The 15712-nt window shown below is 45.6% G+C and overlaps 1 protein-coding gene across 1 annotated transcript in view; it reads right to left on the reverse strand.

The window, feature by feature from the left end:
- Positions 1–10483, reverse strand: part of Rbx1 (ring-box 1) — a 17056-nt gene extending 6573 nt beyond the window's left edge. Inside the window, exons 1-3 of the mRNA XM_008844817.3 lie at positions 10328–10483; positions 8475–8553; positions 2267–2337 (exon numbers count right to left, since the gene is read on the reverse strand). Coding sequence (XP_008843039.1) covers positions 2267–2337; positions 8475–8553; positions 10328–10405 — 228 coding nt within the window. The 5' untranslated portion in view covers positions 10406–10483. The remainder of the gene's footprint in view (positions 1–2266; positions 2338–8474; positions 8554–10327) is intronic.
- Between the last annotated feature and the right edge of the window lie 5229 nt (positions 10484–15712).

Here is a 15712-nt window from a genome sequence, read left to right on the forward strand (position 1 = left end):
TATATATATATAATTTGGTAATTAAGAATGGAATCTGGGGGCTGGAGAGATGGCTCAGCAGTTAGGAATGCATACTTCTCAGAGTCTGATCCCGAGTCTGATCCCCAGCACACATCAGGCAGCTCACAACCAACTAACTCCAGTTCTAGGAGATCTAACACCTTCTAGCCTCTACAGGTACCTGCATCCATACCCACACTCATATACCCACACACTCCAAGTTTACAGAAGATGTTGACATCTATTACCTCATTTGAGCCTCACCACAACCCTGAAAGCCGGCATGATAGACAGATATTATTATCTGTACTTTACAGACAGGAAACTGAACCCCAGAGAAGTGACTTGCCTAATTCATGGAGCTGGTTTAGACTCAGAACCAGCACCCAGACCAGCCCAAGGCGCATGGCATGCTCTCCTCTGACAGGCTCTCTAAACATAAATTCATCTTTAGCTAAATTTTTTTTGTTGTTTGTTTTGACACAGGATCTCCCTGTGGCCCCAGCTGGCCTGGAACGCACTATGCAGACCAGGTTGGCCTTTATCTCAGAGATCCACCTGCCTCTGCCTCCCAAGAGCTGGGATTAAAGATGTGCACCATCATGACCAGCATTTAGCTAAATTTAAAAATTATATTTATTTGGGTTTTTCGGTGGGAGGGCACGTGTGGGACTCAGAAGACAATTTATGGAAGTTTGCTCTCTCCTTCCACCATGGGGATTCTGGGATTGAACTGAGGTTTGTTGTTCTTTTCTTTAAGTCTTTTTGAGACAGGGTCTCCTTGTAGACCCAGCTGTCCTGGAACTCACTATGTAGATCAGGCTGGCCTTGACTTTACAGCGATCCACCTGCCTCTGTGTGTCCTAGTGCTGGGACAAAACGCGTGTGCTGCCAGCCCAGCTGAACTCAGGTTCTTAAGCTCTGCAAAAAAGACCATTATAAACAAATTTCTATCTCTTACTTTATTTTTGTACATGTATGAGTGCAAAAATAGTGTATGTAATTCATTATGCACATTTATCTCCCTTATTCATGCTAAAAATATGCAGTAGGAACCATTTCTTTAAGTCTTTTTGAGACAGGGTCTCCTTGTAGACCCAGCTGTCCTGGAACTCACTATGTAGATCAGGCTGGCCTTGACTTTACAGCGATCCACCTGCCTCTGTGTGTCCTAGTGCTGGGACAAAACGCGTGTGCTGCCAGCCCAGCTGAACTCAGGTTCTTAAGCTCTGCAACAAGCCCCTTTAACCACTATGCCATCTCACTAGTATGAGCTAAATTTAAAGGTAGGTCTCCATCTGTCCTTTCAAAGGTAGGAACGCTGTCCTTAGTTTGGGTGTCAGGGAGAGCAAAGTGTCCAATATAGTTCCTTTATTCCATGAGCGATGAAAGCCATCCTTTAGCTAATATGGACTAAAGAGCGCTGTGCAGGGTTCAGTAGGGAAATAGTCAAAACCCATGGGGCAGCACAGAGCACTAGGAAGCACCACCCAAATCTTAGTTTTTCCCTTTTTGAGACCCTGTAGTCCTGGAATTCACTATGTAGACCAGGCTGCTCTCACAGAGGACTGAGGTCCGATTCCTAGCACCCACATGGTGGCCAACATCTGTCCTTAACTTCAGTTCCAGGGGGATCTGACACCCTTCTGGCCTCCATGGGAACTGCATGACACAGGTGCACTTACATGTCCGTGAAACACTCTTATATATATAAATAAAAATAAAAAATCAGGGGCTGGAGAGATGGCTCAGTGGTTAAGAACACTGACTGTTCTTGCAGAAGACCTGGTTCAAATCCCAGCATCACATGGCAGGTGTCAGCTGTCTGTAACTCCGGTTCCAGGGGATCCGACAGACACAGGTGCACTCACATGCAGGCAATACACACATACACATAAAATGAAAATAATAAATAAAATATTAAAAAAATAATAATCAAAAATCTTAAAAAAAAAGAAAAGAAAAAGGCGAAGAGGAGAATCTTCTAAGACTGAGTCTCAGTCTTTGAAGACATCTCCTGTAGGTGAGTACCCAAAACACTGCTTAGAAAAGTGAGCCCACTTAATAAGACAAACCAGTCCCTTTTAGTAATAACTAGTTTATCTGGTTACAGGTATGAGGATTTAAAATCCGCTTTTACTATTTGTATACCTTTTGGGAGAAAGATGGGCTACTGTTTTTCCCCTAATACTTTTCAAGACTGGCAAAGCAGGAAAAGTGGCAATGTGAGTACAAGCCATGCTGATAGGTAAAGACGTTTCCTTACGTTACAGACGCCCCACGCAACAGTACACTCTTCCGAAGTAGCGGATGCCTGGTTAGCTTGACATTCTATGCCTGTGGGAAAAGAGCACAAGATCACTGGACCTGGGAGCAGCAACATTTCAAACTGGAGTCTTCGGACACGTGACCGCCCATTAACTGCTTTTCAATGAATGTGAAAAAGGTGAAGCATGGATAAGACAGGGGTGTGAATTAACAGTATGCTTCCCAACCAAAACATGTGAACAGTACTTTCAAAATTCTGAGTCCAACCAGACTTGCTCAAAATGGTAGCAACACTTTCTACTTTGGTAAACCGAGGTAAGTCGCAAAGCCGTCTCATGGCTGTTCTCAGGAATGGCACCCTATTCTGTATTTGTTCCTCTTGGGCCTTTATACCACTCAGGCCTTACACTCAAAGGCCCAGTCTGGGTAACAAGCTTTAATTCTGAACTGAGTAAAGTAGAAATCCGTGAATCTGGAAGAAGTCAGCATCAAAACTCAGAATTCTGCAGGATACAGCGGTATGTGCCCATAATAATCCCAGCATTTGGGAGCGATGCTGAACTGAGGCAGGAGGATTTTGAGATGGAGGTCAGCCTGGGCTACATAGAGAGACTTTATCTCAAAAAAACAAAAGCAAGAAAAGCCAGGTGTGGTGGTGTGCACTTGTAATCTGGGCACTTACTTGAGAGGCAAAGGTAGGAGGATCATTAGTTCAGGGCTAGGCAAAGCTATATAGAAAACAAAATGAATACCCAACAGTTGGAGGGGGGAGGGGGAGGTAGAGAGAGGGAGAGAGGGAGGGAGGGAGGAAGGGAGGGAGGGAGGGAGAGAGAGAGAAAACAAACGACTTCCTTCCTCAAATTCACATCTGCTGGCTTAAAGATCTCGGACCACCACTCTGTGGTCCTTACTGACCCTGAAGTGCTGTGTTTTGGAAGCAGGGCAGATTACTGCACACATATTCAAATATCAACTTTATTAGAGGAGGGATCAAGGAAATAAAAAAGAATGAAAATCCGAGAGTAAGAACTACTGAGTAAAGCTCTATAATAAATGTTCAGAAAATGGGATTACTAATGTAGAGTTTGCTTTCCCCAGAGAGTAGACAAATGAAGCCTCCTTCTGAAAAGTAAAACCATCAGATGGAAGACAGTAAGAGATAATGCTGATATATTAAAAGGCGTATTTGTTCTTATGGTTGTTTGTCTTCACTCCTCGAAAACATGAAAGGTCAAGGATCTGAAATCGCAGAACTGCTGTTGCTATTCAGATTCACTATAATCAGGGTTAACGTGGTTTGTCACCCAGAAAAGCAAAGACTCCAACATCTATGTACTATATTCAAGAACTTACTGAGGCTGGGCATGGGGGCTCATGCCTGCAATTCCAGCCCTGAGGAGGCTGAGAAGCAGGACTGAAATACACAGCCAAGCACCAGACCAACCAAGACCAACAGCTGTCTCCAAACAAAACACCAGGCATGGTTGCACATTCCTTTCATCCCAGCACTGGGGAGGCAGAAGCAGGTTAATCTGAGTTTGAGGCCAGCCTGGTCTCCATAGCAAGTTCCAGGCTGGCCAGGGCTGTATACTGAGGACTCTGTCTCAAAACAAACGCCCAAACAAAAAGGAACCAACAATAAGAAAACATCAACCACGCTGGACATGGCGGCACATTTATATAATCTCAGCACTCCAGAGGCAGGAGCAGGAAACTCGAGCCATTTCACCACATGCTTGCTTGCCTTTTTGAGATGAGTTTTCATGTAGCCCAGGCTGCCTCAAATTTGCTGTGTAGCTGAGGATGACCTTGAACTCCTGATTCTCTTGCCTCTACCTCCCAAATGCTGGGATTTCAGAAATATGACCTCACAATTTTCATCATATTCAGAATTTTACCTCGTGACATTTTGAACATATTTGAGGGATGCAAAGTAAGTATCTAATGGAAAACACGCTGGGGCTTTCACTTTTTATGGGCCTCCCCAAAAATGTGTTCTTTTGAATCTAGAAGCATACAGCAACTTCAATATGGAGGTTAAAAAAACAAACAAAAAACTGGGTTACAGAACACCACCGACTGTTTTCAGATGAGAGTCCCAAGGAAGTAGCATTTTTCTCTGGGTACAACTTGTGAAAAAGGCGCAGAAACTGTAAGCACCTAATCAGGGACCCCACCCAGACACACTTAGAACTGGGCATGTGTTTTCTGTGATGGGCTCCTGCCACCTGCATTAGACAATATGGGAGCTGCTGATCCACTTTTACTGTAGAACAAAACACAAAAGGTCAAAGTTCATAGAAACCCTGAGCCATCAATTACCAGCAAATGCTATAAAGGCTTTCCAACACAAAGCACTTGATTTATGCTTTCCGGGCTACAGTAATGACAGATCATTCCACCATTTGGGGGTTTTTCTTATTCATCTAGTAAATATTTAGTGAGAATTTATCGTGTCCTAGACACACAATGTTAGAAATAGGCAACACAGAACTACTTAATTAAATGATTAATGCAGAGGGCACTACAGTATGTCCTGGGGACATTTCAGAGAGCTGTCAAGAGCCTGTGTTTGGATATGTACAAGTTGTCAGGGAAAAAAAATCCCTGAGAAGGCTCAGGGCGAGCTCTGAAAATCACCTCCAAGCCAGACATTAACACACGGTCCTGGAACACTTGAAATGTGGCTAGTCTGGGGGCTGGAAAGTTGGCTCAGCGGTTAAGAGCACTGACCACTCTTGCAGAGGACCCAGGTTCGATTCCCAGAACCCACATGGCAGCTATGAACCATCCTTAACTCCAGTTCCAGGGGAATCTGAAGCCCTCTTCTGACCTCCGCAGAATTGCACGACACAAGTGCACTCATATACATGTAGGCAATACACTCATACACATAAAATAAAAATAATAAATTAAAAAAAAAAAAAGAAATGTGGCTAGTCTGAACTGAGATATGTTCCAAGTGTAAAATACCACTGCATTTCTAAATATCAGCCTAAAAAAAGAAAGACAGGAAGGAATGGAGGGAGGGAGGGTAGGTCTCTCTCTCCTCCCCCATTTCTTTTGTGGTGCTGGAGATCTAACCCCAGGGCCTCATGCACACTAGGCAAATGCTCTGCCACTCGGCTACACCCCCAGTCTTTTATCTCATTTGGTTTATACTGATTAGATGTTGAAAACGTTTTGGATATTGTACATTAAATAAGATACAGTATTAAAATCAAGCTCACCTTTTGACTTTATTAATGTAGAATTTAGAGGACTGACAATTCTCCTTGTGCTCGTATTTGTAGCTAACATTTACATTAACGAGTGCTAGGACACACAAAAATCGGGAAATGGTGGAGCTCTTCTAGGTAGAGGGTACTCCAAGAACGCAGGGAATAACTGGGCATGGCCGCAGGGTATGGAATCCTAGCACTTGGGGCTGGGGCAAGAGAATCTTGAGTCTGAGGCCAGCTTGGGCTAAGTAATACTGAGACTGTCTCACCACCCCTCCCTCCAAAAACAGCAAGAAGACTTCCACAGTGAACACGAGAGTGGCACAAGATGAATCTGGAAACATGGTGGGTAACCTCAAAACAGCACCAGTTACTCCAACTCTGGAAACCTAAACTTTGTTTGCTCCACTTCCAATCTCAGGAAGAAACAACTTTAGCAGCCAGATGAAAACATCCAACTATTCCTGTGTGACCGACCACTGCTGCCTCCTCTGCCTGTGCAATTACCTCAAGGATTACAAGTCAGCCATTCAACAGCTGGCTTCAAACCCTTGTTTCTCACTATATAGAACTGTGCGGCCATTTAAAATGAAATGTCTTGCTGGGTGTGGTGGTGCATGCCTTTGGTCCCAGTACCAAAGGCACGTGCCTCTCTGTGAGTTTAAGGTAAGCCTGTTCTACACAGCCAGTTTTAGTCCAGGTAGGGCTACAGAGTGGGACCCTGTCTCGAAGGAAAAAATAGTCCTTAGCACAATTACATGTTAGGGGCTGGTAATACGACCTTTTACTATGTTTGAGGCAAACACCAAAAACTCTTGTCTTTAGACTTTTTTCTTTTTAAGATAGGGTCCCTCTATAGCCCCAGCTAGCCTGTAACCTATGTAGACCAGGCTAGCCTCGAACTCAGAGAAATCATCTGCCTCTGCCTTTGGGTGCTAGGACTAAAGGCATCGCCACCACATTCAACTAGACTTTCTTCTTAATCAGTCATCCTGTACTAAGGTACAGGTTCTAGGACTCGCTCACATGGTGCCAGGAATAGATATGAAAATCTGAAGATGTTCAAGTCTCATACACAATGGCATAGTATAGACCCAGAACCTCTGCACAATCATACACTTTAAATCATCTCTTGACTACTTATGATACCCACAGTATAGGCATTGGAATGTAATGCTATGTAGTCATTATACTACACTGTTTAAGGAAGAAACCTGCATATTTTAGCAGACTTGGGGGGGGGGCGTGTTTTCTGAGCAGGCTCTTACTATGACTCCCTGGCTGGTCTGGAACTCACAGTGTAGACAAGAATGGCCTGAAATTTACAGAGATGGCCTACCTCTACTTCCAGAATTAAAGGTGTGAACTGCCATACCCTACCTCTTTTTTTTTTTTTTTCCTTTTTTGAGACAGGTCTCATACTACATTGCTCCAGCCTGGCCTTCAACTACTGAGGCTGATTCAGTATTTTCGCCTTGGCGAGGTGTGGTGGCACAGGCTTAGTCCTAGCACTCCGGAGGCTGAGGCAGGTGGAACTCTGTGAGTTCAAGGCCAACCTGGCCTACATAGTGAGTGCCAGGCCAGGTGGGGCTACAGGGAGACTGTGTCTCAAAAAGACCCCCCAAAAAACCCAAAACAATATTCTTGTCTCAGTGCCTAGGGTATAGGGACTGCAGAGGTACCCCCATCACACTTGACCAAGTACAATTTAAAAAAAAAAGATGGGTGCTGGAAAGCCGGCTCAGTGGTTAAAAGCATATGCCACTCTTTTAGAGGACTTGAGTTTGATTCCCAGCACCCATGTCAGGGGGCTCAAATCTAGCTCCAAGAGGATCCAATGCCTCCATATAGGAACCTGCATGCACATATCTACACACATACATACATAATTAAAATTTTTTTTTTGGTCTTTTTGAGATAGTCTCCCTGTAGCCCCAGCTGGCCCAGAACTCACTATGTAGACCAGGCTGGCCTCAAATTCACAGAGATCTGCCTGCTAGTACTGGGATTAAAGGCATTCACCACCATGCACAGCAGAAAAAAAAACCATAATCAAAAAAAAAAAAAAGCTTCACCAGGTGTGGTGGTGCACGCCTTTAGTCCCACCACTTGGGAGGCAGAAGCAGAGGGAGGTAGATCTCTGTGAGTTCAAGGCCAGCCTGGTCTACATAATGAGTTCCAGGACAGCTCGGTCTACAGGGAGACCGTCTCAAAAAAGACCAAAAAAAAAAGGACTTACAACCGATCCCTTAGCATCCACACAATGAAAGGAAAGAATGAATTCCTACAAGTTGTATGCTGAACTCCACATGTGTACCATGCATGGAGTGTGCCCACAAAATAAAATGTAATTCAGAAAAAAGGGGTGGGGGTCAGGTGTGGTGCTGCCGGCCTTTAATTCCATCACTCTGGAGTCAGAGGCAGGAGGATCTCTGTGAGTTCCAGACTAACCAGCACTACAAAGTGAGACTATATGTTTAAAAAAACAGGGGGAGGGGGATATAGCTCAATTGGTAGAGTGCTTGCCTTGCATTCATTAGGCCCTGGGTTCATTCTCTCTCCATATATATAAAATATTGAACATTAGGGAGAACACAAAGGACTGACTACAAATCTTACCCAACAAAAAGTAGCTCAGATAAAAGTATTTTAGTTCAGAGTACTTTTAGCCCTGGCTGGCCTGAACTAAATTCACTATATAGACCAGGTTTCGCTATTTTTTGCCTTTGGAATAAACAACTCTGTGTCTATAATTCATTCTAAATGTGCTCTAAATAGGCTGAGTTATTTATTCTGAGAGCTGGGTAGTCTCCCAAAAAAAAAAAAAAATCTATTTCAAACACAGCAATGGATGAGATACAGAAGACCCCAAGGGCTCTGATCATGCTTTGTGTATCTGCTTGTGGAGAAAACTGGTCATATCAGGAAAGCCACAATCTCTGTAACCTTCTCAACTTCCCCTCCCAACCTCCTCCAGTTACTTACAGAGATCCATAATGTGGTTCCTGCAGATGGCACAGTTATCAACCACAATGTCCCAGGCCCAGAGGGCTACTGCATTCCACTGCAAAGAGAAGAGGGGAAGAATGCACTCTCCTTGTACCGTAACACACAGAGGATTTCATGCTGCAGCTGTAGTTACTATCACTTTGGCTACGAGGACCATCAAGCAAAAGCATTTTTGGGGTATATTCTATCAAAGAACAGTAGGTGACAGGTATGCTTCCTCATTCATCCAAAGATCTAGTTTTCCCCTATAGTTTCAAATAATTCAACTAGCCATACCAATGTAATCGAATTTGAAGTAATTTCTTTAGGACTTGTTTTAGATTTAATAAGTACAATGTTGAATTACTGTGCAGGTTTTCCTGGCAGTTGCCAAAGAATTCCAAATCTGTATAGACAAGTATCTGTTCTTCAAGACAATTTTGGTAGCACGAGTAGGGAGGCAAAAGCAGGGAACAGAATGAACTATGATGATTGGATCATAAAGTGGGTAAGCGTGGGATAAGCTGGATCATTAGTTACCTACCCAGCATCAGTATACTGAACAAGGTCATCACTTACATCTTGTAAGCTGTCTTCTTAATCCACTACAATTGTCCTTCCCTCTTACAAAGTAAACTGATGTTCTCAACTTTCATATATGTCCAGACTCATACTTAATGCTAGTAAGAGTTGGCCTAAAAGCAATTCAACTATCTGGTTTCTGCAATTATTCAAACATACCCTCCAACCCTTTTCACATACTAATTTGCTTTCATCTCTCAAATATTCATCTCTTTCTAACCCAATTCTCAGTGTCTAGTAAACTTCTTCAGTACTTTGCACATCACAACCTCAACTTGGAGGAAAAACTATTTTTTTCTCAATATGGCTGTTGGCTGTAACTGAGCAGCCACGACCACAATGAGATGCCAAAAAAAAGGGGGGGGGGTTTGGGGGAGGGTGTGCTCAGCAACATGGTCCAGGAATAAAATAACGAGTGATACCCATCTTCCCCACTTGAATATCTTCATTTTCAAATGATTTATTTCATCGTACGTGGGGCACTTTTGGCAAGCCAACTACGGGGAAATATGCAAAAAGACGTTTCACATTTTTGCTTTCCTCCCCAGGTCATTTGCAACTAGAACTCAAACCTACCTAAATTTAGCCGCAGGATCTGGGCTGGCTTTTAACAAAGCCCAGCATGCTTTTTAATTATTTTTTCTTGGAAACAGGTATCTGAACATTAGGGAACCAGGAGACTGGCCGGAAGCTGTGTGACAACCGGTACACCTACTCAGTGGGATCTGATGACTAATGGAGGCCTCCTCGCAGGAGGACCCACGTAGGGTCCCGCGGAGTCAAAAACCCTAGGCTCCAGGAAGGGGCGGGACAAGGTCATGCCGGGCCGCTCATCCCAGGCCTCCACCGCAGCCGGATCTCGGGGTCCCGGCTCTCCCCGCACCGCCCCATCCTCCAACTCGCCGCAGCCGCTCCAGGAGCCTCCATTCCACCCACCCACCCCACCCAGTCCTTCCCCCACCCCTCAGTCACTCCAGTGACAGCTCAAACGCTTGGCTCCGGCAACCAAGCCTCAACCCCGCATATTTCAATAAGCACCTCTGTGATTGGAAGACGCGCCGCCCCAGCTAAACTCAAACAGCCAGGACATTGGGTCGCCGGCACGCCCATCAACGCTAAGGCCCGCCCCCTAACTTCCTTTCGTGGTACCCGGTCCCAGGAACGCCCTGAAATGCAGCCCTTTCCTCCGCGCCCCGGCCGTACTAGGGCCTGCCAGCCACATCCTCGCCTGTCTAGCTTCCCTGAGGAAGGTGCTGGCGAGACCCAACCTTTTTCACTTCAAAACGCTTCTTGCCCGCGCCGCTGTTGGTGCCGCTGGGGGTATCCACATCCATCGCTGCCGCCATTTTGGAAACACACGGTCTGGCCCCTTGCCACTGCGCCTGCGCACTGCCGCAGGCCTCGCCTCCCACTCCTCACGCCGGGCCTCACGCCGGGCTCCTCCTCCCGCGCCCCGCCCCTTATTGGCGCGCGAGCTATCGGGGGCGGGGCCTGTGGCCACGCCTCTTAAAGGCGCAGGCGGAGGTTTCCCCCTAGCGTCTGCTGGGGAGGAGGCTGGAGTGGTTAAGGCGGGGTCGGGCGGGGCAGTGCGCCGCCGGGAGCGCGCCGGGTGCGAAGGTTCCCGAGAGCTTGTGCTCGTCCCCTGCTTCTGGGAAGCCCCCGGCCTGACTCCTCCATCTGGGCGGCGTCTGCTTCCTTTTTCTTGGCCCGGACTTGTCCCCGGGTCCAGGCCCGCGGTGCAGACCCCGAGGCCGGCGGCGGCAGGGGCACGAGTGGGCCTGGGAAACCCGAGACGCCACGCGGGCCTTCCGCTGACGGTGGCCGGCTTCGGAGCTCGATGTTCAGGCAGTGTCCCCCGGGAGGCCTGCCTGGGCCTCGCTGAGTTCCTGATTGCAGTGGGGGTGGGGTGGGGTGGGGTGATTGGATGAAGATGCCTCCCAGTGTCCTAACCCTGACCGCACAAAACCCTGCCTTTACCTTCTCAGCAAAAATAGATGGAGAAGGCATCCTGGGAGATTACTGCCATCGCCTGCCCGACTTCAGCCGGTCCTAAATGGAGGATCCTTCCCCGCAGTTTCTGTCCTATTCCTACTCCTTGTGTTAAACTAGTTCACCAGTAATGGCTAAACTTGAAATTTGGTGAGGCTTTGACATTCCCACCTAGCCAAACCCCGTGTAGCTTATGTCACCTTCTCTAGTCTATGCTCCAAGGTTTTATGCCTTAAACTTGTAGGTACATGACTTCAGTACATCACCCTTAAATTTTGTATGTTTATTTGTCCTGTAATCCTAGGTACCTTTAAAAGGTACTCATTGGAGCCCGGCAGAGGCAGGTGGAGCTCTGTGAGACCCAAGCCAGCCTAAGTCTACAAAGCCAGTTGCAGGCCAGCTGGGGCTACAGGAAGACTGTCTTAAAGAACTAAAAGTACTCCTTGGAGAGTAATGGAGTGTGGTGCTGACTCTCTCTTAGTCACAAGCAGAAACAACAAATCCATGAACAACAACACAGCTCTAACTTGCACGAAGAAAAACGTGGGAATCATAACAAGGTGTTTGTTTTACCTCCTTCGTGTTAAAACAGCTCCAAGCACACATATGGCTAAAAATCATCCATAACTCAAGTTCCAGTTCCAGGGCATCCGATCCTCTTCAGACCTCTGTGGGCATTGCCCGACAGGGGTGCATTTACGTACATGCAGGCGATACACTCATACACATAAAAAAAAAATTTTTTTTTTTGGTCTTTTTTTTGAGACAGGGTCACTCTGTAGCCCCAGCTGCCTGGAACTTACTATGTAGACCAGGCTGGCCTTGAACTCACAGAGCTCCCACTGCCTCTGCCTGCCGAGCACTGCCATGCCCGGTTTAAAAAATAAAATATTTTTTAAAAACTTAGGTCAGAGCCAGGCGTGGTGACACAGGCCTTTAGTCCCAGCACTCTCGGGAGGCAGAGGCAGGTGGATCTCTGTGAGTTCAAGGCCAGCCTGGTCTACATAGTGAGTTCAGGTCAGCTGGGACTACAGGGAGACCAAATAAAAAAAAGGTCAGCCAGGCATGGTGGCACACACCTTTAATCTCAGCACTTGGGAGGCAGAGGCAGGCGGGTCTCTGTGAGTTCGAGGCCAGCCTGGTCTACATAGCAAGTTCCAGGTCAGCTGGGGCTACAGGGAGACCCTGTCTCAAAAAGACAAAACAAAACAAAAGGTCAATAATTTATTGTGTTCCAATAGATCCCTATAGGGATACTAGAAATTCATAGTGTATTAAGGATATACCTATCCAGTATTCAATAAATATTTTGAGTATGTTCTTAAGACAGGCCTCATTCTGTAACCCAGGCTAGCCTTGAACCCTGGGTAGTTCTCTCATACCTCTGTCTCCTATGTGCTTGGAATTACAGGGGTCAGCCATCATGTGTGTCTATACCAGGTCCTGTTTTATTTTATTTATTTATTTATTTATTTATTTATTTATTTATTTACATATAGGGTTTCACTACATAGCCCTGGCTCATCTGGAACTGGATATATAGATGTAGACCAAGCTGGCCTTGGATTCACAGGAATGCATCTGCCTCTGCCTCCTGAGTGCTGGGATTTAAAGTGCATGCCACCATGCCTCATTTCAGGTCTTTTTTTAGACAGGGTCTCACTGTGTAACCATGGCTAGCTTGGAATTCTCTGTGTAGACCAGGTCCTATTTTAAACAAGAAAGACACAGAGATGAAGTCAAACTCCCCATAGGGAAATAATAACACAAGTTCACAAATGTATCACGACGTGCTATGAAGAAAACAAGAAAATGAGACAGAGGGGAGGAGGAGGCAACATTATGCCTTGATTAATATGCATGTTTTTAAGAAAGACATTGGGCAATGTTGTTATTGTGTGAACATTATAGAATGTACTTACACCAACCTAGATGGGGCAGCCTATTACCTAAGCTATATAGTTTGCTATTGCCTGCACATTATTAATGTACTAAATACTGTAGGCAAGTCTAACAATGGTATTTGCAGGTCTAAGCAGCAAATTTTGCTATAAAAGAGGAGACCAGGTGTGGTGGTACATGCCTTTAATCCCAGCACTTGGGAGTCAGAGGCAGGTGGGTCTCTGTGAGTCTGAGGTTAGCCTGGTCTACATATGGAGATCCAGGCAGAGTTCCAGGTAAGCCAGAGCTACATAGTGAAACCCTATCTCAAAAAATGAAGCAAGAAAAAGAAAAGAAAGTCTGGGAATGTAACTCAGTTTTAAAAAATTACAAACACGGGGCTGGAGAGATGGCTCAGCGGTTAAGAGCACTGACTGCTCTTGCAGAGGACCTGGGTTTGATTCCCAGCACCCACATGGTGGCTACGAACCATCCTTAACTCCAGTTCCAAGGGAATCTGAAGCCCTCTTCTGACCCCCAAGGCATTGCATGACACGGGCGCACTCACATGCATGCAGACAATACACTCATACATATAAAATAAAAATAATAAAAAATATTTTTAAAAAATTACAAACACATTGCCAGGCGTGGTGGCACATGCCTGTAATCCCAGCACTTGGGAGGCAGAGGCAGGTGGATCTTTGTGAGTTCAAGGCCAGCCTGGTCTACCTATTGAGTTCCAGGACAGCTGGGGCTGCAGGGAGGCCCTGTCTCAAAAAAACAAAAAACAAACAAAAATTACAAGCACACACATATACACATACGTAGGATATTTACCATGGAGTAACTTTGCAATACTGGAAGTCATATTAGTTGAATCATCAAGTGAGCGCTAAGCTATCTGAAAGTTGTTTTTTTCTGCGGGTCTTTTAGAACCACCATGCTATTTGAGTTTGTTTTGCTTTTTTCATTTGTTTTTGAAATGGGTTCTCATGTATTCCCGGCTGGCCTGGAACTCTCTACAGCCAAATTTGGCACTGAACTTCTGATCCTCTGGCCTCCACTTCCTCAGTGCAAAGGCTACCAGCATGTGCCACCATGTCCAGATTATACAATACTGAGGATGGAACTCGGACTTTGTGCATGCTGAGAAAACACTCTGCCAACTGAGCCACATTGCCAACCTGTTTGACCTCTTTCAAATACCCAAACCAAAAGGATCTTTAAACAAGTGATCTTTCCAAGCACCTCTGTCCACAGTCTGGACGAGAAGAGTCCTCGTCAGAAACAAATCTGTTGATGTTTATTCTTGCTTCTAGGTCTTCACCACACACATCTTTTCCAGATTTTTACTAGGCCTATAAATGCTCTGGGTTATTTCTTCAACACCACTCCAGGCTGGATCAAAGACATTGTAAATTTCATCTTTTCTACCCTCCAGTCCACTGTCTAGGAGGTGAAGAGCCTTTGGTCATACTGAACATCATTGGAAGTCTAAAAATAAGATTCACATAACTCCTAAGCTTTGGCATTTCATTTTGCTCGATGTCGACTCACCAGGAACTACCTGGGATGAGTGCATCATGTTTTCTTCTTGTCTAGCATGGCAGATTTCAATTCTCTTACATCCTTCCCTATTTTGTTTTGGCTTTGGTCCCGTTTCTTCTCTTCCTGCTTCTTTTGGGCTATTTCTCTTAAGTTTTTCTTTTCATGTTGGCCTTTCTAAGACAGGGGCTCCCTGTAGCCCCAGCTGGCCTGAAACTAGACCAGGCTGGCCTTGAACTCACAGAGATCTGCCTGCTTCTGCCTCCCAAGTGCTGGGATTAAAGGCATGTGCCACCATGCCCAACTTAAAAAAACAAACAAAACAAAACAAAACAAATATATATATATATATATAATTTGAGACAGGGCCTCCCTGTAAACCCAATTGGCCTGGAACTCACTATGTAAACCAGGCTGGCCTCCATCTCACAGAGGTTCACCTGCCTCTAACCTCCTGAGTGCTGTGATTAAAGGTAAATGCCAGTGTGTGTGTGTGTGTGTGTGTGTGTGTGTGTGACAGCTGGCACATGAAGATCAGAAGACAACTTTTGGAAGCTGGTTCCAGGGAGCAAACTCAGACGTCAGGCTAGCATGGTAAGCATTTTTACCCACTGAGTCATCTCTCCAGGCCAAAGTTTCTCTTCATTTCCACTTTTCTTCTCCAGCCATCTTCCCTTTCTCATGGGCACACATCTCCACAGCTTCATAAGCCTTTAGATTAGCAATGCTGGCTCCAGCCAATTTGGTAAAATTCTCATTGATGGGTGCTATCTGTGATCTTCCTCCTCTAGCATCCAGGAATTTCTCCAATGGAACTGTGTAACTCTGTGTTTTTTCAGTTCCATTCTTTTTTGGGTGGGGAGACACTTTTTGAGACAGTATCTCATTATGTATCCTTGGCTGGTCTAGAACTCACTGTGTAGACCAGACTGGCCTCCAATTTACAAAGATCCTCCTGCCTCTGCCTCCCAAGTGCTGGGATTAAAGGCATGCACCACTACACCTGGTCTGAACAGTCATCTTTTTTAAAAAATAATATTTTTATTTTATGTGTACGAGTGTTATGCCTGCATGTGTGCAAGTACCCCCATGTCATACAATTCCTGTGGAGAACAGAAGAGGGCATCGGATCCCCTGGAACTGGAGTTATGGACTATTGTTAGCCACCATGTGGGTGCTAGGAATTGAACTCCAGTCCTCTGCAAGAGCAACCAGTGCTCTTAACCGTTAAGCCA

Source organism: Nannospalax galili, unplaced genomic scaffold (assembly GCF_000622305.1).
Source record: "Nannospalax galili isolate Female #2095 unplaced genomic scaffold, S.galili_v1.0 scaffold180, whole genome shotgun sequence".
Lineage (NCBI taxonomy): Eukaryota > Metazoa > Chordata > Mammalia > Rodentia > Spalacidae > Nannospalax > Nannospalax galili.